This window comes from Notolepis coatsorum (assembly GCF_963971535.1).
Source record: "Notolepis coatsorum genome assembly, chromosome: 11".
Lineage (NCBI taxonomy): Eukaryota > Metazoa > Chordata > Actinopteri > Aulopiformes > Paralepididae > Notolepis > Notolepis coatsorum.
In genome coordinates, this window is record NC_140175.1 from 23,666,083 (window position 1) to 23,690,837 (window position 24,755).

At 42.5% G+C, this 24,755-nt stretch overlaps 1 protein-coding gene across 3 annotated transcripts in view; it reads left to right on the forward strand.

Annotated features, from left to right (window-relative positions):
• LOC311236739 (ran-binding protein 3-like) overlaps positions 1 to 24,458 on the forward strand; it is a 29,733-nt gene extending 5,275 nt beyond the window's left edge. Inside the window, exons 2-14 of one of the 3 annotated variants that reach the window (XM_084324485.1) lie at positions 6,794 to 6,852; positions 6,956 to 6,986; positions 7,136 to 7,204; positions 8,019 to 8,081; positions 9,536 to 9,601; positions 11,488 to 11,585; positions 13,057 to 13,139; positions 13,770 to 13,842; positions 13,943 to 14,030; positions 16,881 to 17,002; positions 18,386 to 18,506; positions 20,284 to 20,676; positions 23,104 to 24,458. In XM_084324485.1, the coding sequence (XP_084180611.1) occupies positions 6,794 to 6,852; positions 6,956 to 6,986; positions 7,136 to 7,204; positions 8,019 to 8,081; positions 9,536 to 9,601; positions 11,488 to 11,585; positions 13,057 to 13,139; positions 13,770 to 13,842; positions 13,943 to 14,030; positions 16,881 to 17,002; positions 18,386 to 18,506; positions 20,284 to 20,676; positions 23,104 to 23,213 (1,376 nt within the window). In that variant the 3' untranslated portion in view covers positions 23,214 to 24,458. The remainder of the gene's footprint in view (positions 1 to 6,793; positions 6,853 to 6,955; positions 6,987 to 7,135; positions 7,205 to 8,018; positions 8,082 to 9,535; positions 9,602 to 11,487; positions 11,586 to 13,056; positions 13,140 to 13,769; positions 13,843 to 13,942; positions 14,031 to 16,880; positions 17,003 to 18,385; positions 18,507 to 20,283; positions 20,677 to 23,103) is intronic. The other 2 variants (XM_084324486.1, XM_084324487.1) reach the window with 2 other exon arrangements.
• Positions 24,459 to 24,755: the final 297 nt, after the last annotated feature.

Genomic DNA, 24,755 nt, shown 5'->3' on the forward strand with positions numbered 1-24,755 from the left:
ACACTATCTGTGTGTGTTTTAAAGCTGGTGATGATTACCTCTTGGAGCCGACGCCTGGTCATCACAGGCTATCTGGACTAAAAGACAAATGCACAGACCTTGTTAAGTCAGCCATCCATCACTCCCCCATCATATGAATTGTCCTGTCCTTGGCCCTGGACAGCTATAAAACACACACACACAATCATGCATGCATGCACACGCACGCACACACACACACGCACATACATGCACACACATGCTTAACACACACAAAGAATCATTGCAGTGGCAGAGAGCGCTAGTAATTTGCACATCATGCATCTTGTCACTCATACGCAGTTCTCTCTACATCATGCAGCATTTATTGCTCTTCACATCAGTCAGTTCATGTGACATTTTGTATGCACAACAGCGTACGCACAACAATTGAAAGTATGTACATGGTAATTTGATTTAAAGCGATAGTTGTGCTTTTTGGAATCCTGGCCCTATTTGTTACTTACCAGTGACAGTGTTGATTGGCAGAGTGCTTTTTCAGCACAACCCATACTGTTCTTTATTTTAGCTTCCACAAGTTAACCGCAAACCAATGCAGAGTAAATGGGGTCAAACTGAAATTGACTTTGTGTGCACCGTGGAGTAGGTTTTGGCTGTCTTTAGTCGGTCTGTACAGACAGGAGCTTGATCCCATTAAAGGAACACGCCAACATTTTGGGAAATTAACTTACCGTCTTCTCCAGAGAGAGACAAGAAGATAGATACCAGTTTCCTCTCTGTGCATTCAGTAGAAAGCTATCTGGCTGCATGTTAGCCTAGCTTAGCACAATGAATGGAACCGGACATGACCGGTTAGCCTAGGCATTGTCCAACTAACACCTCTCCTGAAGGCTAACCGGTCATGTCCGCTTCCATTCATTGTGCTAAGCTAGGCTAACATGCAGCCAGATAGCTTTCTACTGAACACACACAAGAGAGGAAACTGGTATCTATCTGCTTGTCTCTCTCTGGAGAAGATGGTAAGCAAATTTCGCCAAAATGTTGGCGTGTTCCTTTAAGCTAGTGTTTCTCAAAGTGTGGGGCGCAGGGGGGGCGCAGAGGCATGACAGGGGGGGCCTTGAGATTAATTTTTTTTTTTTTCTTTTTTTTATATATTACAGAAAATTATCACTAAAGTGTTATCTGTTGCAGCTGCACTGTTCTCCATGAAAATACCATATTTGGATAAGTTTGACCATTTCTCAAAATCTGAAAATCATTATTTAATAAAACACAGAAAAGGATCACCAAGTTAGTCTGGATAAAAAAAAACTTTACAGACAACATTGAGACAAAGCTTCCTGACACATCTCCATCCAAACTCTTGGAAGAACTCATTGAAATCTCATCTGATACCACCTGGAGAGCTAGTTTCAGAGTGTGGTGCTGAGTACCAAGTATCTCATGATGCAGCAGTTAAAGTGTTGATACCATTCAGCACCACATATCTGTGTGAAGCTGGCTTTTCATCCATGACAGCTCTGAAAACAAAATATAGGGCCAAGTTGAGCCTTGAGGATGACATGCGTGTTGCCTTGTCAAAGACTGACAGCAATAAAGACTGTTTGCTTATTTCCTATGTTCGCTTTGTAAATTCCCAGTCACTGAGTGAAGATCTGCTGTTTTGCAAATATGTCAAAAACAGAGCGACAGCTGATGAGCTCTTCAAAATTATTGACAGTTACCTGATAGAACATGGACTGAAATGGGAGAACTGTTATGGTTTGACACCGACCCCAAACGCAAACGGCACAGAGAGAGTTGTTTCAGAGTTAGCCAAAATCAAGGGCTTGTTTATTTACTGAGTAAACAGAAAGAATTTGGTGGAGAACAGAACAAACTGGGAAACAGGCATGTGAGGAATGTTTGCTGCTCTGCAGCTTCTCCCGGGGGGTTACGTTTGTGGAATCTGTCCGTGACGTCTGAGCCGCTCTGCAGAATCCTCCCAGCATATACTCCGGGGTGGTGGCGGATAGGGAGAGAGAGAGTCCGAGTTAGCTCAGTGCACAATTGGAAACTGACAGGTGACAGGTGAAGTGACTTGTCCAAACAGATAAATCCAAGTGACAGAATCTTCGGTGTGAAACACACAGTGAGCAATGTCCAAACAATAAATCCAAGTGACAGAATCTTCGGTGTGAAACACACAGTGAGCAATGTCCAAACAATAATAAATCCAAAGTGAATATCCAAACAGGCAAAAAGGGTGAGAACAGTCTGAACGAAAAACAGGATCTCTTCAGTGCTTTAACACACACAAAAAACGATTGAATCCAAAAGACTGTCTTGCAAAAACTCACCAGAGCGCTGTGCGTGAAGCGAGCAGATCAAACAGGGCGAGCGCTTCGTAACGGGGAAGCAGGTTCTCCAAACGGAATACTCCTCGCGAGTCCTGGGAGGCAAAGCACAGGGAAAGCAGCGACGGAAGGAAACGGCAAATGCAGAGAATATTTCAGAACGATCCAACATCAATAAATGGGGAATCAGGGTATATAAAGCCAAGGGGTGCTTAATGACAAGCTGTGACAGCTGCGGGATGAGATTGACCATTGCTCCAGAAGCGTGTGGTTGGGGGAGCACCAATCAAACGGCATCTACAGGAAGAAGCGTGTGGAGAGGAGAATGCAATTAATTAACCGAAATATCTTAAAGGAACAGAGCGAGTGGGTGAGCAGCGGACCAATCATCACAGTACTTTAAGAAGCCCGTGGTGGGGAAAGAACCAAACCTCACAAGAACTGTGTGGGCTTTTGCTCTGACGGTGCGCAGGCCATGGCAGGGAAAAGGAGGGGGCTACAGGCGCTCATCAAGGGGGTCTCGCCAAACGCGCAATGGACGCACTGTAAATTCACAGAGAGGCGCCAGCGTCAAGACAGCTTAGCCCTGAGCTGAATGAGGTTTTGACAGAAGTTATAAACGTGGTAAATTTCATCAAAACCCGACCCCTGAAAGCGCGCCTGTTCTCTGCACTGTGTGAGGAGATGGGAGCTGACCATTCTGCAGTGCTGTTTCACAATATTGGTGTTATTTCAATACATTTAAACATTTCATGACTATTTTGTTGGGGCGAGGGGGGGGGGGGGCCCAAAATATTTTGGTCCGCCAAAGGGGGGCCTGACAGAAAAAGTTTGAGAAGCACTGCTTTAAGCCAACTAGCTGTAGCTAGTACGAGGAACAGCATGGACTGTGCTGGTACGAGGAACAGCATGGCTATCCCTTTTAAATCTGTCGTGATTTTTCATCAACACCTGCCATTACAAATCCTGGAAAAGCACAGAAATAACCTGGTTGTCATCATCTCCTTCTTTACCTTCTCCTGAGCTGCACCGTGAGACTTAACGTTGGGAGGAGCAAGGACCAGGCTCTAAAATCAGACACGAGAGGACAGTGAGTCCTCTGTGTGGGTGGGAATTCATGATAGATGTGTGTTTATTCAGTTTGACAGGTCTCTCAGCGAGGATTTATGTTTAATTTCTGTTCCTTCTTTGGAAGGGTGCGTGCTTCTGTTACATAACGGCCGTTGGCAGAGATGTTCGACCGTTCCTGCAACGTCCTTTTGTTCTTCTGCTCAGTACCGTATATTAATGTGTGTGTGTGTGTGTGTGTGTGTGTGTGTGTGTGTGTGTGTGTGGTGTGCCTCTGATCATCTGTATCAGAATGATGGTTAATAAAGTGTTTATGATTATATATATTGACGGATGACATGGAGATAGATTTGAATGGTGCGTCTATTTCACATTCCCTCTCATAGTTTGCATTACGTAATCCTGACCCACGCTAATCCCTGATGTGGAAAACTGTCCATCACAAATGGCTGTCACAGATGGCAGTCATGCCTTTTCCCCGACGTTCATGTGCCAGTGGCCAGTGGCCGCACCGCGTGACGTCTGCTTTGTTTTTCTCATGCAAGGGGTCCAGAAGAGCTGGCAGACCTCTGTGGCCACTAGGGATGGGTACCTTTCACATTTGAACCGATACCGGACCTGTGAATCGATACCGGTACCCAACGGTACCTTTTTTCGGTACTTTAGTCTCAAGAAATTTAATTTACCTACCTCAGTCGTAAAAAAAAAATCCAAACTTCAAATAACTACAATTTCGACAGTTTTCGGCTTGTCATTGCTCCGACTGCTTTGTTGTTGAATCAAGTAAAATCCTAGGTAAGCATATATTGTGCGTGTGAACGTTGACATGAAAAGAGAAAAGTAAAAAAAAAAAAAATTATTTTATTTTTTATTTTTATTTTTTTTTCGGTTTCTCACTTGATTCGATACTCGGTAGTACCGACGTGTTTCGGTTCGGTGCCTCAAAAGTACCGCCTCAAAAGTACCGAATTCGGTACCCATCCCTAGTGGCCACAGACCTATTGTGACAGTGTGGTAATAATGTGGTGACGCCGGTATGGTAGCATCAGAGACTGGAAGAAGAAGAAGCAGTACTGCGTGTCTCTTCCAAAATGTCTTCTTCTTCTACATTTTGTTACAAAGATGTGCTCATTTACAATACAGTCACGCAAGACGGGACATAACATCATACACACACAGCCTTGCAGGGCCATGGCTAAGAGAATAATCATCAAAGACTCTAGTCACCCAAACAACTGCCTCTTTGAACTGCTGCGGTCAGGCAAGCGCTACCGCCGGAGTCTCATGGCCAGTACAGAGAGACTCAGTAGTAGGAGCTTCTAACCCCAGGCCATCAGGATGCTCAATGACAATGACACTATGTATAAACAACCCATCATCTATGCACTGCACACACATCCACATGTACACACACTCACTTTAAACAAACACTCATCTTACCACTCACTTTACTCACTTTAACACACTTTATATTTATCTATTATTAAAGAGATTTGCACTACATTCATACCTTTTTGTATGTTTTGTACCCCATCTCATTTCTGCATTGTACCTCACTGTTACTCATTTTACTCTGTATTGTATATATGTATATTATTGACTTTACTTACTTACTTCTTACTTACTTCTTATTACTTACTTTCTTTTCACTGTATGTAGCACACTCCCAGGGGCTCATACAGAAACAAGCATTTCATCATAAAGTATTCTGTATTTTGTTGTGACTAATAATAAACAAACTTGAAACAAATTAGAAAAATGAACACACCACCACCAAAAGAGAGGGGGGAACAATGACCAAGAAATACTTTAAATAAATAAACATGATACTGATGATACATAACACAGTGGCAAGTGAGCTACAGTAAGGAGGCTATTGTTGTTGTTGTTGTTGTTGTTGTTGTTGTTGTTGTTGTTGTTGTTGTTTGTCAGTAGCTTGAGTGACAGGCTTGACTGTGACTGCTTTCATTATTAACTTCTAAAAAAAAAAACGACAGTAAAACTGATGGCATCTTGTTGGCATTGCCTACTGTTCCTACTACTCATGAACACTGTGACACCATAGCTCATCATCAAACAATGACACACAGTGTCATAGATGCAAAGCATTCTTGCATAGATTGAAGCGGTCTTACACAAAGTGCCATGTATGTGAGCTACCACTAGGGGCAGAGTTGCTAACCGTGAGTGAGTGAGTGAGTTAGTGACATTGCCGGTCTAGGAGCTACTTTGCATCTTAAAATCCCTCCTTGTCATCCATTCATTATTCATTTATCTATTTGAGATCACCCATCCCATGGTGGGGTGATTCCAACGTAAAGCATTTGAGTGGCGTTGATCGTTTTGGATTAGAGGGTATTTTTAGAGTCTCTCGAGACTGGTCCATGCCGGTTTCAGAGCTTGATTGACCCATTGCCAAACCTTGGCGCCTGTTGCCTGGCTCAAACCCCCCCCCCCCCAACACGATCCCAACACTCAGCCCTCGCCCGGAGGAGGACCCGTCCCCAGCTCTCATCCACGCTCGTCGGGGCAAGCTAGTTGCTTACATAAGAGCCTGTGGAAGTCAAAGCGTCTATTCATTGGGATAGCAGAGCCTGGAGATGGATGACTCAGCCTCTCTAGTAGGCGCCCCGTTCTGGGTGTGTAATTCTCATGGCTTGCTCTTGGCTCATTTACCATTCTGACTGCCATGGTGATGTTTTTAGATTCTTGGCGCAGCACCTACCCTTTAAAACTCGATTCAATTACTCAACTACTCTAAAATTGACTGATATTTGGTATGCCGTGTGTTTATACTAGGTTAATACCATTGCATTTACATTTAGTCATTTAGCTTTTATCCAAAGTGACGTACAAGTTCTATACGACAAGTCAGCAGGAACTAGGGTACAACTCTGGCAGCTAAGGGTCAGTAACATTGGGTCTCATTCTTTAACGGACTTACGACAAAAAGGGCTTTCTCTTAGGGCCATTTGAGACCTTTTCGGGCAAGACATGAATATAGACAATATATTATAATATAATATTAATTATATATGTTTTATTGGGACGGGTGGCGAAGCCCAAAATCGTCCCGAAAAGGTCTCAAATGGCCCTAAGAGAAAGCCCTTTTTGTCGTAAGTCCTTGGAGAATGAGACCCATTGTTCGTCAAACAGTGTCGAACTTGAGTGCTACAGTCTTGAGTGAATATCGGCATAGTGGGTATAGTGATATAGGTGAAGTTAAGTAGATTCCTAAGTAGCAAGAGTGCACCATGATACTCGTGACCTGAGTTTGAAACAGGGTTATGAACTTTTGCAATGCTGTACCACGCTGGAAAATAGCTGAATGTCAAGTATAGAAATCAATGTACACGCAAGTATGAAGAATCGTCCTATTTAGTTTCATCTATAATGTTCTCTTTTCACAGAGAAAACGGTGATAGCCCCGCCTCTGTTCATCTTTCAGAAGAGTGGCCTATCCATGAAGGTAAGACTGGCAGACGGCCGTTGAATGCCTTGAATGCTATTAGATAAAAGTAGTATAATGTTGTATTTAGTTTAGTAATCCTATGCTTTTTAATTTCCTTCAGAGAAGCGCAGAGAAATGGGAGGAAGAGGCAGGTAAGCTGAACAGGGTAAATAACGTTTTCCCACGAGGGGCTGTTCCATTGTGAATGTTAGCGTTGTCGGTCGTTGTCTTTCGTGTTTTTCCACCAGAGTTTACTGTGATTAGTGTTACATGTACTTGTCCCTTTGTGTTTTTCTTCCAGTAGTTGTTGGAGTCAGTCCAAGCAAGAGAGTGAGATCGTTCACCTACCCTAGTCCCAGAATTAGAAATGGTGAGTTAATTCTGCCTAAAAGCAAAACAAGAACATTTCAATATGGTAGATCAATGTCCTTACAGTTACAATGGATACATAGCAGAAGTATTTAACATACGTTATACTTAATCATAAGGTCTGTTATTCTGATGTTACTCGTGTGTCGTGCACCAATAAAGTTGTTTCATTCAAGTTGATATAATTTGTACATATCATTGCTGATCAATGCCTCAGGTCCCCCCCCCCTCTGCCCCCAAGTGAAACTGGCACAATGACACTGACTGCACTGCACTAGTCCGTACTGGAACTCTGCACTCTTCACTTTATATATATATATGTATTTTATTGATTAATCCTCCACTGCACTGTTTCGTTTCTTGTCATGTGTCTGTGTTGGTGCAACAATTACCAATGTGTTTTTACACAAATGGCTCAATAAAGGAATCTGAATCTGAATCTGAATCTGAATCTGACTGGTGGAAATCTCCCATCTCTAAATGGGTGAATTCTCAGGAATTAAGGAAATCAACCTCAGTGTCAGATTTGGGTTTTGAATTGGGGTCATGGGTCAGAGCTCATTGAACCATGTAAATAGAGAACCATGTAAATCCTAATTTATAGTGAAAACGTAAAAAAGATTTCCCCTGACAGCAGTGACGTGCATAATTGTGCATCATAGTGAAGTTGTGTAATGTTATGTTGTCTGGTTATCTGTGTCACGAGTCAGTCAGGGCAGATGAACAATGAATCACTACAGTGTTCCGACGAGAGGAGGATAATCCTAAATCCAGATTTTCATGATTCCCTGTGATCGTTTTGTTTCCATGCACAGATTCCAGTGACAATAGCCGGCGTGTGAGATCAGCCTCCCTCTGTTTCCCGCCTCCACCTCCAGGTACATGAAACACGTCTCACGCTCTCTGTCTGCGCTGAGGGCATTTCTGTTTCAAATATATTTTTTATAGGAAGAATCTGTATAAAATAGAAATTTTATGATATATGGACGATATCTGTATACTGTACACTAGGGCTGCAAATAACTTGTTGTGGATTAATCTGGCGATTATTTTATCGATTAGTCGATTCATCTAAAATAAATGATTAATTTCCCCCGAAAAAAACAGCAATTGATTTATATTTGCAATTTAACATTTCAAAGTGTTTTTTTTAGTGCGGTACTACTATCCTTAGGTCACATGGGTAGTTGCCTCTCTGACACCACCTAGTGAATACCCAGAGTAGGAGATGAGCCATGACGTTTATTTTTGTTAAATAAAAAATAAAAAAAACAGGATTTCTCTTGTTTGGCGCTCAATGAGTTAACAATGCATCTGTCATGAATATGCATGTCATTGACAACGTCGACTCACCATTGCAGCCCTACTGTACATATACCCCCCCCCAGCACTACTTTAGGTTATGGGTTAATGTTCAATTTGCATTCTGTTCAAGAAAATGAATGACTGACTTGACTGGCCGACTCGCCATTATTGTAACATGCATGCGTGATTTTTAAGGTCCCATGAAACGGCTAGCAGAATGCTAATTTGACTCTACAGATGTATGTGTTTCCTGTAAAAACTGGAAGCTAGGGAGGGACTTGTTGTTGATATTCTTTCTAGGCGTAAAGGCATCTTAAGGGATTTCTGATTACATGCAGTACTAATTCTACATGAGCACATACAAGGAGTCTTGAGAAAGAAACGATATGTCTCGACTTGTTTGAAGATTGCCCGTTCAGTCGCTAGGCGTTTTGGTCGGAGGAGGAGGAGGAGGAGGAGGAGGAGGAGGAGGAGGAGGAGGAGGAGGAGGAGGATTGGGCCTTGAGCCCCAGCATAGTTAATAAAGTACCGAGTCATGGTGCTTCCTGCTGGAGCTGTGCACGTGTCTGCCAGCGCATCTAACGTTACAGTAATGCCAAGGCCTCATATTGCCAGCATTCAGACGGAAGACTCCCCCGTATCCCTTTCTCCTCGTCCATTTCGGTTCAGTCACACTTCAAGCTCACCTGCTTGTCATAAATCTCACAGTGACCCACTATAGCCGCCACGTGACTGGTGTTCTCATGTCGTTTGCCTTGTGTGTGTGTGTGTGTGTGTGTGTGTGTGTGTGTGTGTGTGTGTGTGTGTGTGTGTGTGAGTGATGGTCACCTTTAGCGGAAATCTGCATGGTGACATTACCAACATGACTCATGTCACTGCTTTTCTCCCAGGGGTAGGGGTGGGGGGCATGTCGGCTCATTTCATTTTCTTGTCTTTTAACACGTGAATTAAAAAGTCATGAGCTCAAAGCTTGTGTTTTTGTTTTCACCTCGGACGTCCCTAACGAAGTTCTCCTCCTTTCTTGTAGTCTCACGATCAAATGTGTTCATGACGTCGAGCACGAGCAACAAGACTAAGGTTCCAGATGAAACAGGTGGGCGTCGGTTCTGATGTTTTTTTCCTCTCTTTACGAAAAAGTATCATGGTATTCCCCCTCCCCCCAAAGTATCATGGTATTTCCCCCCCAAAAAGTATCATGGTATTTCCAAATTAAAAGTATCATGGTAATTCCAAAAAGGTATCATGGGATTTCCACCCTTTTCTTGGTCAGTAGCATGGTGGTAGTGACCGAGAATCATGGTTTGAATTAGATTATACCATGTTATTATTTAGTATTAGTATTATTAAGTGTAGAATTATACAAAAAGTATTTGTACCATGGTAAAACTAAAAGTACCGTAAGGATAAGCACTCAGTGAAGAAACCCAATCCTCATACCAAACACTTATGCTACTGATAGTGGTCAAATAAAAAGGTCATATGTGTGTTTGGGGGGGCGGGGGGTAGGGTAGGGTAATGAGTGTACAGTAGGGAATAGGATACGAACCAGGTTTAGGGAAAGGGGTGTGGGTGCAGGAGGAAATGGGTCAAATGGGAGCTCCACATGGCCACCACAACCCAAAGTGTAGATAGATAGGCAGCGAGAGCAGCATATCACCAGGGTTATCAAGTGTAGATAGGCAGCGAGAGCAGCATATCACCAGGGTTATCAAGTGTAGATAGATAGGCAGCGAGAGCAGCATATCACCAGGGTTATCAAGTGTAGATAGATAGGCAGCGAGAGCAGCATATCACCAGGGTTATCAAGTGTAGATAGATAGGCAGCGAGAGCCGCATATCACCAGGGTTATCAAGTGTAGATAGATAGGCAGCGAGAGCAGCATATCACCAGGGTTATCAAGTGTAGATAGGCAGCGAGAGCAGCATATCACCAGGGTTATCAAGTGTAGATAGATAGGCAGCGAGAGCAGCATATCACCAGGGTTATCAAGTGTAGATAGATAGGCAGCGAGAGCAGCATATCACCAGGGTTATCAAGTGTAGATAGATAGGCAGCGAGAGCAGCATATCACCAGGGTTATCAAGTGTAGATAGATAGGCAGCGAGAGCAGCATATCACCAGGGTTATCAAGTGTAGATAGATAGGCAGCGAGAGCAGCATATCACCAGGGTTATCAAGTGTAGATAGATAGGCAGCGAGAGCAGCATATCACCAGGGTTATAAAGTGTAGATAGATAGGCAGCGAGAGCAGCATATCACCAGGGTTATCAAGTGTAGATAGATAGGCAGCGAGAGCAGCATATCACCAGGGTTATCAAGTGTATATAGATAGGCAGCGAGAGCAGCATATCACCAGGGTTATCAAGTGTAGATAGATGGGCAGTGAGAGCAGCATATCACCAGGGTTATCAAGTGTAGATAGATAGGCAGCGAGAGCAGCATATCACCAGGGTTATCAAGTGTAGATAGATAGGCAGCGAGAGCAGCATATCACCAGGGTTATCAAGTGTAGATAGATAGGCAGCGAGAGCAGCATATCACCAGGGTTATCAAGTGTAGATAGATAGGCAGCGAGAGCAGCATATCACCAGGGTTATCAAGTGGGCACCTCCCTTCACTGGTGTTTCGCAATGCCATTCGCTCTCATTGAAAACAACAACAGCTGCATTTAAATGACCTTTTGGAAATTGCCAAATACCGTAATAGCCAGTTTTCTTAATTTCGGTTCTCGTGAGTGTAAAATAAACGGATACGAATTACATTTCTAAGCCTGGTGTCTTACTTTACAAAACAGGTGTTGCAATAGTTTAAAAATAGCCGCCCCCATTCGCCTGTTTACATAGGAACTTCAAAGTGAAACAGAGGGCAATTGGGAGACTCTGCACCTGCACGTCTGCACGTTTTTTTTTATCATCCTAACCTATGTGTCACCCCCACCCCCCACCCCCCTGTGTGGTGTTTACCCTGTCCGTCTACAGTGCCACCTGTGCTCCGGGGGCGGAGGTCATTTCTGAGGCCCGCTCTTCTCCTCGCCCCTCAGCCCTGGAACCTCTCCGGGCAGCTGCACCTACCTGAGGTATTACGCAGCTCCGCTTTACCCCTCACAACACTCCCCCTGTGCCAGACCTAGTGGGACATGTGTCTGACACCCAGGTGCGAGGGCCGTAGCACCACTCTGGACTGAGCGCCTGAGAACAGGGAATTATTGTTCGGCCCGGTCTGGTATAGAAGGTGTGAACAGCGAAGCAAACTTTGCCTGGTTTCGTGCTCCTCTGCTTTCATGGTGTCTCCTGACGCAGCCTACGGGGGCCTCACATTCCTTTCTGACTAAACGCGTTTGCTTAACCGCTAAAGGGGCGGGAGTTTGTCCAAATGTAAAATGTCAAAACTGGTTTTTGAGTCCTGTTGTTTTCCCATTTCTCGGCATTCAACTATTCATTTAGCAACCGAGAACATTGATATGGTTGTTCTACCAAACTGAAAGATTTCTCTACCCGAGATCTTCCCACATTCTCGTAAAATATAATTATGGACCAAATGCATATATTCTTCTGTGCTTTTCCCCCAAAAAAGTTTTTCAAGGGGAAGGAACATGCTTAACTCATTCAGCGCCAGGGATTAGCCTTGTCCCGTTCGAGCTATGCCACGCTTTAAATATAGGGGTGCGTCACCTTGTTTGTAGAGCTATATCTATATTCTATATTATAGCTATGGAGACAATACTATAGGCATTTGACAGTGACTTTCTTCCGTCGAACATGCAAAAAAGAGATAATTTATTCATGCATACGTTTGCGCGTTATCCCGGGGTGAATATAAGTATAGTTTAGGAGTGATCCGGGATCATTCCTGAAAAGCTGAGTTATAGGGCGCTACGTGTATTCTACTATAAGCATTGGCGTTTCTTGCCTGGACATGCTACCATTTCCAAATCAAATGTATAGGTATTATGTTTCATCATGAAAGGGGGGTCGTTTTTTTATGCTTTGATGGCCAGTAACGACATTCATGTTGAACACTACAGACGCTGATCAGCTGGATCGATATGGAAAAAAAAACATTGTTGGATCAAGCTGAAATTGATGTCAGATAGTCCTTACCTTTGATCGGGGGTATTCCAAAAAGAATATTCCAATTGTCTGATCGCGATTTCCAGTATTGGTGTCCATCTGGTCCCGGACATAATTTGGCACAATTTATGGATCGAGTGTGCCAGATGCATTTCGAAGTGGTCGGATGAAGCGATTTACTCGGCTCCGTCTAAATTTAGCGCCCGGAGGGATTTAAATGTAAGACACGGTCTGGAACAGGGTTTACTGCACTCTCGATACTGCCACCTAGCCGGATCTGGCCGGTACTGCACCCTCGGGGTCCCAGTAAACTCCTTGTTGGCGGGGAATGAGTTAAAGGAGGCAAGCGTTTCTCTGTCTTTATAAAGCAGTTATTACCAAATACTATTTGTTCAAATGTAACTTGTCAAACAGTATCACAGCATGATCAGTAAGACAAAAGATGTATTTCTTTTTCTTTTCGTTTTCTGTTTTCAGGGGAGCTACAGATATAACACTGATATCTGCAGCATCGCAACTCGTCAACCATCTTCTTCAGTCATCTCAAACCAAACACACAGGTATGCACAGAGTTATTTTTTTTCTCATTTTTTTCCCGAGTTCTGTACAACTTTGAGAAAATACAATATAGATTATAATACATTCTTTTCAATAAACAGACAAATCTTCTTTTTTATAAAAATCTTGAAATAGATAAATACAAAATATTTTAACAACCCCCCCCCCAAACTGAAATATAATAATAATAACAGTGAAAACTGTTTTGCATATATATATATATATATATATATATATATATATACAAAATAATAATAAAATATATATATATGTATATATATATATATATATATATATATATATATATATATATATATATATATATTTTTTTTTTAAAGACAGAACCCTCCCAACACCCAACTTCCCTGACCCAGTTATCTGGTTATGGCTGGATGAATCGTATGCATTTTTGCCCTCATCAGGTACCATCATTAGCGTAGAAGAGGTCGCTTTCCAAGGGCGAGACGAGGCAGCTTTACTACAGTCGATTAACCCAGGGGACAGACCTGTGTCTCATCTCTCTCTCTCTCTCTCTCTCTCTCTCTCTCTCTCTCTCTCTCTCTCTCTCTCTCTCTCTCTCTCTCTCTCTCTCTCTCTCTCTCTCTCTCTCTCCTCCCTCCCTCCCTCCACAGGCCCAAGGCGGAGGTGTCTACTTCCGAAAACATCCAGTTTGTCTTTGGAGAGAACATGAGCGAGAGAGTTCTGGTGTGTTTTGGTTATTCAGTAGATGTGCTTGCAGCTGTTTCGCCAAAACCTACAATTCTTTTACAACCAGATCCTGTCATTCTTCTCTTCCTCTCAACAGAGGCCTCAGAAAACCCCGAGCGACGGATCAGAATCCGACTGCAGCACATCTGAGTCTGAGTCCTGTGGCTCCGAATCGAGACATAAAGGTTTGTAGGTTTTTGGTCGTGCTGTTTTAACCCTTTCACCACCACACTACAGAAGGTTAACGCTTTCAGTACCACACTACAGAAGGTTAACCCTTTCACTACCACACTACAGAAGGTTAACGCTTTCAGTACCACACTACAGAAGGTTAACCCTTTCACCACCACACTACAGAAGGTTAACGCTTTCAGTACCACACTACAGAAGGTTAACCCTTTCACTACCACACTACAGAAGGTTAACCCTTTCAGTACCACACTACAGAAGGTTAACCCTTTCACTACTACACTACAAAAGGTTAACCCTTTCACTACCACACTACAAAGGGTTAACCCGTTCACTACCACACTACAGAAGGTTAACGCTTTCACTACCACACTACAGAAGGTTAACACTTTCACTACCACACTACAAAGGGTTAACCCGTTCACTACCACACTACAGAAGGTTAACGCTTTCACTACCACACTACAGAAGGTTAACACTTTCACTACCACACTACAGAAGGTTAACCCTTTCACTACCACACTACAGAAGATTAACACTTTCATTACCACACTACAAGGGTTAACGCTTTCACCACCACACTACAGAAGGTTAACACTTTCACTACCACACTACAGAAGGTTAACGCTTTCACTACCACACTACAGACCGTTAACCCTTTCACTACCACACTACAGAACGTTAACGCTTTCACAACCACACTACAGAAGGTTAACACTTTCACCACCACACTAAAAGGGTTAACGATTTCACCACCACACTACAAGGGTTAACACTTTCACTACCACACTACAGAAGGTTAACGCTTTCACTACCACACTACAGACCGTTAACCCTTTCACTACCACACTACAGAACGTTAACGCTTTCACAACCACACTACAGAAGGTTAACACTTTCACCACCACACTAAAAGGGTTAACACTTTCACTGCCACACTACATAAGGTTAACCCTTTCACTACCACACTACAAGGGTTAACGATTTCACCACCACACTACAAGGGTTAACACTTTCACTACCACACTACACGGGTTAACGCTTTCACCACCACACTACAAGGGTTAGTGCAAGGGTGGTAGTGAAAGCGTTAACCCTTTGTAGTGTGGTAGTGAAAGCGTTAACCCTTTGTAGTGTGGTAGTGAAAGTGTTAAGCCTTTGTAGTGTGGTAGTGAAAGCGTTAACCTTCTGTAGTGTGGTAGTGAAAGGGTTAACCTTCTGTAGTGTGGTAGTGAAAGCGTTAACCCACGAAATGGCAGGACGGGGCTTGACGCCAGGAGGGACTCTGTTTTAGCGGTAGTTCGACGGTACTTCCAGTTTCACCGCGGGATATCGGCCATTGCGTAAATAATGTACCGTGGTACTGCCGTGGTACTGCCGTGGTACTGCCGTGGGAACAATCAATCCAATTGACCATATTCACACGGCTGCCATTTTGCTCTTATGTCGTCATGCTCAGGTTGGGATCCCTTGTTGATTGCAAAACCGCTCTGAATTCCGGATCTGGGAATAGAGAAGAATCCTAATTTGCATTAAAAAAATATCTTTTAGAATTTTGGTGCAGGACAAAAGGTATGTCCACTTAATTTGCATGTAACTACCTCATGCTTATTTTGGGAATATACCCTACTGCCTTCTAGTGGTGGTATTTCAGAACTGCATACAAAGGCACTTCGACCTCCAAAGCACATGCCTGCTTTTACCGGTGTTTACTGATAACATATTTAGTTTGAGAAATAAACTGAACCGTGCGGCTAGGTGGTGTAGTGGGCAAGGCGCTCGCCACCAATGCAGGAGACGCTGGGTTTGAGCCCAGCTCTCCGCATTGCTATCAGCTTGGCTGGTCGTTCATACTAACACAATTGGCAGTGTTAGGGGTGGAAAAGCTGATGGGTGGGGATCGGACGTTGTGGACAGCGACTCCTACAGGTCGGTTGGTGCGCCTGCGCAGCAGAATCAGGAAGCGACGGGGGCGGCGTGTCCCTCCCACGCAGACCCCCGCCGCTGAGAGATCGCGCTGTGCAGGTGAAAAGATGCGACGGCTGCTTCCTCGAGTACCGGAGGGGACACGTGATGTAAGGCTTCATCCACATTGCAGCCGGCTTGTGGGAGGCATGGCCTAACGGCGTTTGAGACAGGGGAGGGTAGAATTGGACGATACGGAATTGGGATGGGAGAAAAATAGAAAATGAAAGAAAAAAAAGTAGATAAAAAAAAAAAAAAAAACTGAACCCTTTCAGTGACCCCAATCACGTCACTCACAATACATTGTGTATGTGTGCTAATTCTGTGACTGAAACAGATTTGGGATACGTTCACTGGGCCTATGCTGTTTTTGAGTATAATTCTATTATCCATTTGCAGAATGTGGCTCAGGGTATCTGCGGGGTATTAAAAAGTATTAAATTCATAATTCTCAATTTAAGGCCTTAAAGGGTATTAAAAGTCTTACATTTAATTTGCACAGGTATTACATTTTGGGGGGGGGGCAGCCCGGCTGAAATAATATTGAATGTTTTTGTATTCAAGTCGTTATTTGTGGGGCTACCGGGAGCTTGGTGTGTCTGGCGAGAGCTTGTATGGAACGCTCAATAATTTAAATTGGCGCGCAAAAAGCTGCAAATGCAGCCACCAGTTCAGTGTCACTATGTGTTTTTTTTTCTTTTTTTTTGCTAGTATGGTCGTGAAATTGGTATTACATTTTGCTCCAAGTGGTAATAAAAAGCGCTTAAAAAGTGTACTTGTTGGAACCTACAGATACCCTGTGGCTGTGATAGTGTGTATACTCTGTGTATTTCTGAAGCCTCTTGTTGTAGCCTTCAAGTAAACTTTGTGTTTTGACACAGCAGTAGTGTGGAGCTCGCTGAGGGAGTCCGCTGCAGCCTACAGTGCTTCCTGCGGGAGGCGTCGTCTCTTCCGACGCGTGCAGCTCGTCACCGGGGAGGAGACGGAGAGCAACGTGGTGCAGGTGGGTCATGTTTAGTGAACAACGGGGTGCACCGTTAGCGTGGCGGCGTGCAGGGTGTTGGTCGGCGCGCACACCAATTATGGGTTATGTTGTGGAACCGGACTCGTCAATTATGGATGTAGATGGATCTTCATGATCAATATAGGTTTAATAGTGAAACACATAGTAACAAGGTACATGTAGATTAAAATGAGCTTTGTTGAGAGGGGTGTTTCCACTGGCCACCTGGGAGACACTGAGGTGGAGAAGGGGGGATCCAGCTCTCAATGGTGGAGGTTAGGAGGGGTTTGTGGACATTGGCTCTCTAGGTGTGAGATTCAAGCTATTGTTAGGACGAACAAAGGTATTCCTCCACAGTTATCCTAGTCGGGTGGTGGTCTGGGATGCCCTGCTAAATTTTTTGCGCGGTGACACCGGCGCGTACATCACCACGGCGAACCGCATGACCCGTACGAACATCAACACGTCGAGGGAGATTGATAAGAGAGCTGATGAATATCATCCAGGCTTACACTAAATAACGTTGCTATAAATAGACTGCATTTATATAAAGCACTTAACAACTTGTGCGTCACATTCACCCATTCACTCACACGTTCACACGCCGACGGCGGAGGCGACCATCCAAGGCCTCATCGGGAGCAGTCGGGGGTTAAGTGCGTACTTCGACACGCTGCCGGGGAGGAGCCGGAATCGAACCGGGAACCATCTGATTACCAGACAACCTCTCTACCTCCTGAGCCACTGTGGCCCCCCACCCCAGTCCATGCAGGCAATTATTTGATCAACTAGGATCAAAGCTGCTACCACGGCAGGCGCTGCAGGCCGACGTTGTCGTTTGTTTTGACAGACGATGTGCCTGCTGCTCGCTGGCTGATACGTTACACACATCCTCATGGTGGGCTTCGTCAAGTTAACATGTGAAGCTGTGCATCGTGCGCTCTCTGTGTTTCCTCATGGTGGGCTTGGTAAAGTTAACATGTGAAGCGGTGCATCGTGCGCTCTCCGTGTTTCCTCATGGTGGGCTTGGTAAAGCCCCAATCCATGACTGTTTGGACCACATCAGTGTGGATTATGTTCACATGATACATTCTTGAAAGAGTTTGATGTAGACGGAAAATACGTTTTTTTTTTTTTTTTACTTTCAGAATAAAGATCTGTTGTATTCCAGTGTTTAGAGACGATGTAAATAAACATTTTACAGTCATGAAATACAAGCAAATACTATTTACACATATTTATTTGCGGTGCCCAAGAGCTGTATAAAATAAATAAATGAATAAAAAAGTTGAAACATGTCTCCACTGCTATTATTATAAAAGAAAATGTGGCTACCCATTTGATTTTAGATTTTTAAAGCTTCTTATTGCTGTTGTGTTTCAGCTGACCTGCAGGCTGTTTGTCCTGGAAAGAGGAACACAGTCTTGGAGGGAGCGAGGGAGAGGCGTCTTACGACTCAATGACCTGGCTTCAGGGAGTAACGGCTGTCTGCAGTCCAGGATAGGTTCGTTTTTTAAGTTGATTTATACATGTGAATGTAAAACTAAATATAATATATAAGGACTATATGATTAATACTATATCTATATATGAATACTATGACCGTTGGGTATCCGAGTAAAAAGATTTCTTAAAATTCTTAAAGCCCCAATCAGGATTTTCCATCTACTTAAAGTAGGGATGCTCGATATTGGCTTTTTTACCGATACCGATATTCCGATATTGTCCAACTCTTAATTTCGATACCGATACCGATACCGATATCAACCGATACCGATATATGCAGGGTTTCCCCCCAAAAAAACTGAATAATTTCAGGTAACTAATAATTTCGCTGGATGCATTCAAAAGGCTTTCTAAATGTAAGCATTATCTGTGCAAAATATGATAATTAAAAAAGTAAAAATTAACATTACATATCTCTTGTTGTTGAATTAAACCAACATGCATACTTTTGACAATAAATAAAATAAGAATTGGTTCTTACTTGCTTGCCTGGGTAAATAAAGGTTAAATAAATGTAAAAAAAAAAAAAAAAAAATTGTTATTGTTTTTTTGTTTTTTTTTACCGATACCGATATTTTCCGATATCACATTTTACTGCCGATATCGGCCGATAATATCGGTCAGCCGATAATATCGGACATCCCTAACTTAAAGGTATAATCTGTAATGCCGTCAAACGGCAAACACTAGGCAAAAACGTAACCCCACCACCAAACATTAAGAAATTGTAAAGGAGACATATTTACATTTTCTAGTTGGTTGTTGTTGAGTTCTTCACACAAGGATTAAGACTAAACGGGTACATATTAGTTGTGTATGTTTTATATGGTATTTACTGTAATTTGGAAAAGATTTGTTTTCATTAATAACATTTGAAAACACTGGAGTGAAACAGACTTATATTTACAATGTGGTTAGGAAAGTTAACAGCAATTAACTGGCAACCTCTAGGCAAAAGATGACAACGACAAAGATGCACTACTTTTGCTGTTTTGCTGTGACGTGTGGATTGGCGTTTAGTATTGCACTGTGAATTGATTACACTGTGAATTTATTACACTGTGAATTTATTACACTTATTACACTGTGAATGTATTACACGTGAGTTTCTCCAGACCTCTCTTGGCAGAGCCTGAACTCCAACCCACACATCAGACAAAAACAAAAACTGTAAACAAAGCGCGGTACCGCTTTGTCATCTTTTGCCTAGAGGCGGCTGTTTTGGAACTTTCTTAACCACATTGTAAATAAAAAATATAGGTCTGTTCTACTCCAGTGTTTTCAAATGGTATTACAGGGGGGGGGGGGCGACAGTGGCTCAGGAGGTAGAGCAGTCGTCTGGTAATCCGGAGGTTCCCGGTTCGATTCCCACTCCTCCCGGGCAGCGTGTCGAAGTGTCCTTGAGCAAGACACTTAACCCCTAATCGCTCCCGATGTGCAGGTTGGCACCTTGCATGGTCGCCTCTGCCGTCGGTGTGTGAGTGAATGGGTAAAATGTGAGCAACAAATTGTAAAGCGCTTTGGATAAAAGCGCTATATAAATGCAGCCATTTACCATTTATTAATGTAAACAAATCTTTTACAGCCACAAAATACAGCAAATACCATATAAAAAAGATAAAACTGATATTTATCTGTTTAGTCTTAATCCTTGTGTCAAGAACTCTGTCAAACATTTTTGGTGTTGGGTGCCACCCATTTGACTATGTTTTGGATCACAGATCGACGTTAATGCGTCCTTTCCTTTAACCCGTCCCTCCTCTCTCTCTCTCCAGTGATGAGGCACCAGGGCAGCCTGAAGGTCATCCTCAACACTAAGCTCTGGTCGCACACGCACCTGCGTCGCCCGGCCCGGCGCAACCTGGAGGTGACGGCGACCGACGTGGACAGCGGGGCCCTGCGTGTCTTCCTGATCCAGGCCAGCGCCAGGGACGTGGCCCGGCTCTACGTGGCCATCCACCACCGCCTGGTGGCTCTGCGCTGTGCCTCCGTGGGCCTGGCCGCTGAGACCATGGGGGATCGAACCAGCAACAAACTCTGTAACAGCGAGAACGAGGAGGAGGGGGGGGAAGAGGAGGACGAGGAGGAGGAAGAGGAGGAGGAGGAAGAAGAAGAGAAGCAGAGGCAGGAGAGGGTTCGAAGACTTTACTTGACAAGGCTAAGACCTGGTGAGGATGAGAGGCCGACACTGGGATGTAATCGTGTCTCACTACCAGTCACTTTCATGACGATTAAAGATCATAGAATTCAACTTATTTTACTTGTAAATTCTTTTTAAACTTTTTTTTTTTTTTTTTTTTTTTTTTCATAATAATATTTCTGTTATTTTTGGCAAACAGAACACGCATATATCCACAAAGTAACACCAAAATCAAGAAGACCACAAAAACATACAAACAAGACTAAAAAACAACAAATAAATTTATTTTAAATTTTCACTCGTCAAATAATTTTACTTTTAAATACGTCTATTTATTTGAAAAGTGTTGCAGTAAGTAAACATAAACGGCACATCATCATGTTTACAAAGTGTCACAGGAAGTGGCAGCTGGGTGGCGCAGCGGACATTGCGCTCGTCACCAACGCAAGAGACACCAGGTTCGAATCCGGCTGTCGGCGTTGCCTCCGGCTAATCTGGATGTTGTGGACTCCTACAGGTCGGTTGGGGGACGCCTGCACAGCAGAGACAGGAAATGGCGGGGGTAGTGTGAGCCTCCCACACGTTACACCTCGCCAATGAGAGTCCGTGCTGGCAGGTGAAAAGATGTGACAGGCTGCCTCCTCGTGTATCAGAGGGGACACGTGATGCAAGGCTTCTATCCTCTCTAAAACCGGCCAGTGGGGGGCATATGCGAGCAACGTTCAAGACAGGGGAGGGGAGAATTGGCACAGCGAAATTGGGATGGGAGAAAAATAGAAAAAGAGGAGAAAAAGTGGATAAAAAACAAACAAAGTGTCACAGGAAGGTTTTCTACACATAAACGTGTTTTCCAGGGTATGAAAAGGCAAATGTTTTGAATTTGATTTCTAAATGAGAGAAAGCTGATTGTAGTGTGAGTTCAACGCTCACGTCCCTGTTCCGTGTTTGTAGAAGGAGCTGCCGTTAGCAGATGGCAGATTCTCACAGACGTTCAGTGTGCTTGTGCCAAAATGAACTGCAGCTATATACAAAATCTTGAAAATTGGGTCACTCTTTCAGATAGAAATTAGTCATTTGGGGCAAACATTTCCTTCTCTGTAATTTTAAACTATAGAGCCCTGGTTATTTTTTCTTACCAACTTCTTGACTGTCTTCACATTTAAGCCTCTTGTTGGGTTTGAATTACTGGCCTTCAAAACTGAAGGATTAGGCTATAAATAGCTCCATATCACCCGCCCCTGCACAGTGCATTCCTGAGTTAAACACCAGCAACATATGCCGTTGTATGGAGCTGCGTTGGACACAGCACAGACTTTACAATAATTATTTGCCAAGATATTGTTATTTAAACAGGGATTATCGCTGAGAGCGAGGCCATGTGTACAACAGCCTTACACAATTAAATGATGAAACACAAAATAATATTTCCAAGAGCTTACAAAAATAAGCAAAATAATATATTGAAAAATAATAACAACACTCGCCGGTGTATTTGCACAAATTAAGTATCTAAACTGTGACAGTGTGATTTGAACTTGAGATTTTCTTATAGTTTGTTCTATTTTCTTTTTGGCTTTTTATTTATGAACCTTTTTTTTCCATTACAAGGAAACAAACAAACTAAGCAAAAGAAAATTACAATAAATTAATAAACAAACAATTATGAGGACATGTGGTTAGAATAGAATGTCCCACATGATAGAAATAGAAATAGAATGTCCCACATGATGCTTCCAATAATAATTAAATAAACACTCCTTGCGGTTCTTTTTGGAGCCGTGTGGAGTAGGTCATCTGTTCTAAAATAATTATGTACTGTAAATATTGACAAAGGGGCCAACATTATAGGACAGTTTTTCCAATGGCCTTTTTGCTGTTTGTTCCATTTTTTATACTGTTATTCGAGGCCCAGTAGTTTCTTTTAAGAAAGTATAAAGTATACCCATATAACTTTGTATGATAGTACAATAATGTTGTATATACTGTATATATATTTATTCTTACCATGTCTTATCTGTCTGTACATACCTGCATATAATCCTTTTTACATATCTGTAAATACTATATCTATCTGTACATATCCCTTGCCTACTAGTTGTGCTGCCGGCCAGTATGACTACTACCATTGTGTCTTTATACCTGTATCACTGTACATATTAATACTACAACTACATACATCTGATTATCACTATACTCAGTAGTACTCATTTATTTTTATACCCAGTTTAATCACCTGTACATTGTATATTACTATTGCACTTTACTGTTACATTGCACTCTGGTTGGATGCCAAAGTTATTTTCATTGTACTGTACTTGCTGTATAATGACAATACATTTTAATCTAATCTAATTGAATCTAATAAAAATGTGTTACTGCTGTGTTTTACTACCAGCACTCTACATAGCTTGATCTCACAGTACACTTGACTGACTGTCCCTTCTCTCGTTTGCAGTGGTTTGCGACTGGATTCACAGTAAGTCCAGCCTGGCTCAAGGTGGTGACATCTTAGCTCAGCCTCACACCAGACTTCAGAGTGTCCTCTTCATACCTCTGTCCTATTAACTCAACAACAACAACAACAACAACAACAACAACACAAGCAACAAGGAGAAACGAAGAAAAGACTTTTAACTGACCGTTCAGCAATATCTTTTTCTACCATAGCGGCCTTATTCAAAACAAACTGTTCATGGACGTCACACATCTCTTTTTTTTTTTCAACTACTCGTAACTTTTTTGAGTAACAAAAGGGAACTGGTAAAAAAAGATTTTAAATTATTGTTGTTTTCTTCCCTGTGTACAGAATATGCTGCAGTACTTTTTTGATAGTTTGATAGTGTGTTCCTTCCCTGTGAGAAGAGAATCAAATGTATGTCTCAAAGTGCTTTTGAGGCATCAGGATATCAGACAAACCTGCCGGTTTTGTTACACTGTCTCATTTCTGTTGCCTGCTCCGGAACCAGACGTAAGCTTTTGACGGCAATAAGCACCTCATTAGAGATAAATGTCAAATCAACTTGGCTGGAGTATTCCCATATCCCAATTCTGGAAACAGGATTAAGTTATCTTTCTTATATTATTTTAGGGAAATTTTAATGTTTAATGATCGTTTTCCTGAATAAATCATCTGTGAATTACTGTGACATCTTTAACGCAGCAAATATATTAGGTTAGCCTTCGCATTTCTTTGAATTGTTTTAACAAGCTTCACTGGTATTTGGTTGTTGTTTTTATTAATCTAATCACCCCCACTTGATGCTCTACTCTCTTCACAATAGCATTTATTTGCTAAGAGATAACTATCTTGAGCCACTCTTATTGTGATGTTTGAAAATTATTTTATAGGTTATATCTGGGATGGATTTTGAACTACACATTAAGGGTCCATCTTAAAACAGAACTGCACACACAGTTGGGAAGGTTACTTTCAAAGTTGAATGATTGCCTGCAAAGAAAAGCCATCAGTAACGTTATCCACTGGATTACACCAACTCAGTAATTATACGATTTCTGTGTTGCCTTCAAACTCCTTGAAGGAAAGAGACATTTGTATCCCAACTTCAATAATGCTATTATCATCTATCTACTGCCATTAGTAATGATCCAGTATTTCAAATCATACACATCTATGTTTGCATCCATAATCTCGCAAATAAACTGCCTTTTGCTCGCCTGTTATTTAAAAAGTATATGTCATCGGATTTGTTTTTTACCGTAATGGATTACAGTTTGTATTTGTAATCAGATTACTGTGATCTCATTAGATGTAATCTGCAATTTCCCAGCCCAGACATCTTCTGTTTGTGATCTCCCTGTCATGTCATCACCATGATTAAACAATTGTGTTGATGGATTAGGCTTTTCTGTGCTTCTCATCCTTGCTCATGATCAGGGGGGGGGGGGGGGTATAAAGATAGAGAGGGGGAGAGAGAAAGTTGAGAGATCAGATTTATTGTCAGATCAGTCATACACTTACAGTGTGCTGTAGATTGTGAAATTATTTTGTTCTTTGCTCCTCTGCCTTGCAGCAGCAGCATCAACAAAGTGGGACAACAAAAGAGAGCTATAAAAATATAAGCATAATAATGATAAAATAGCACTAAT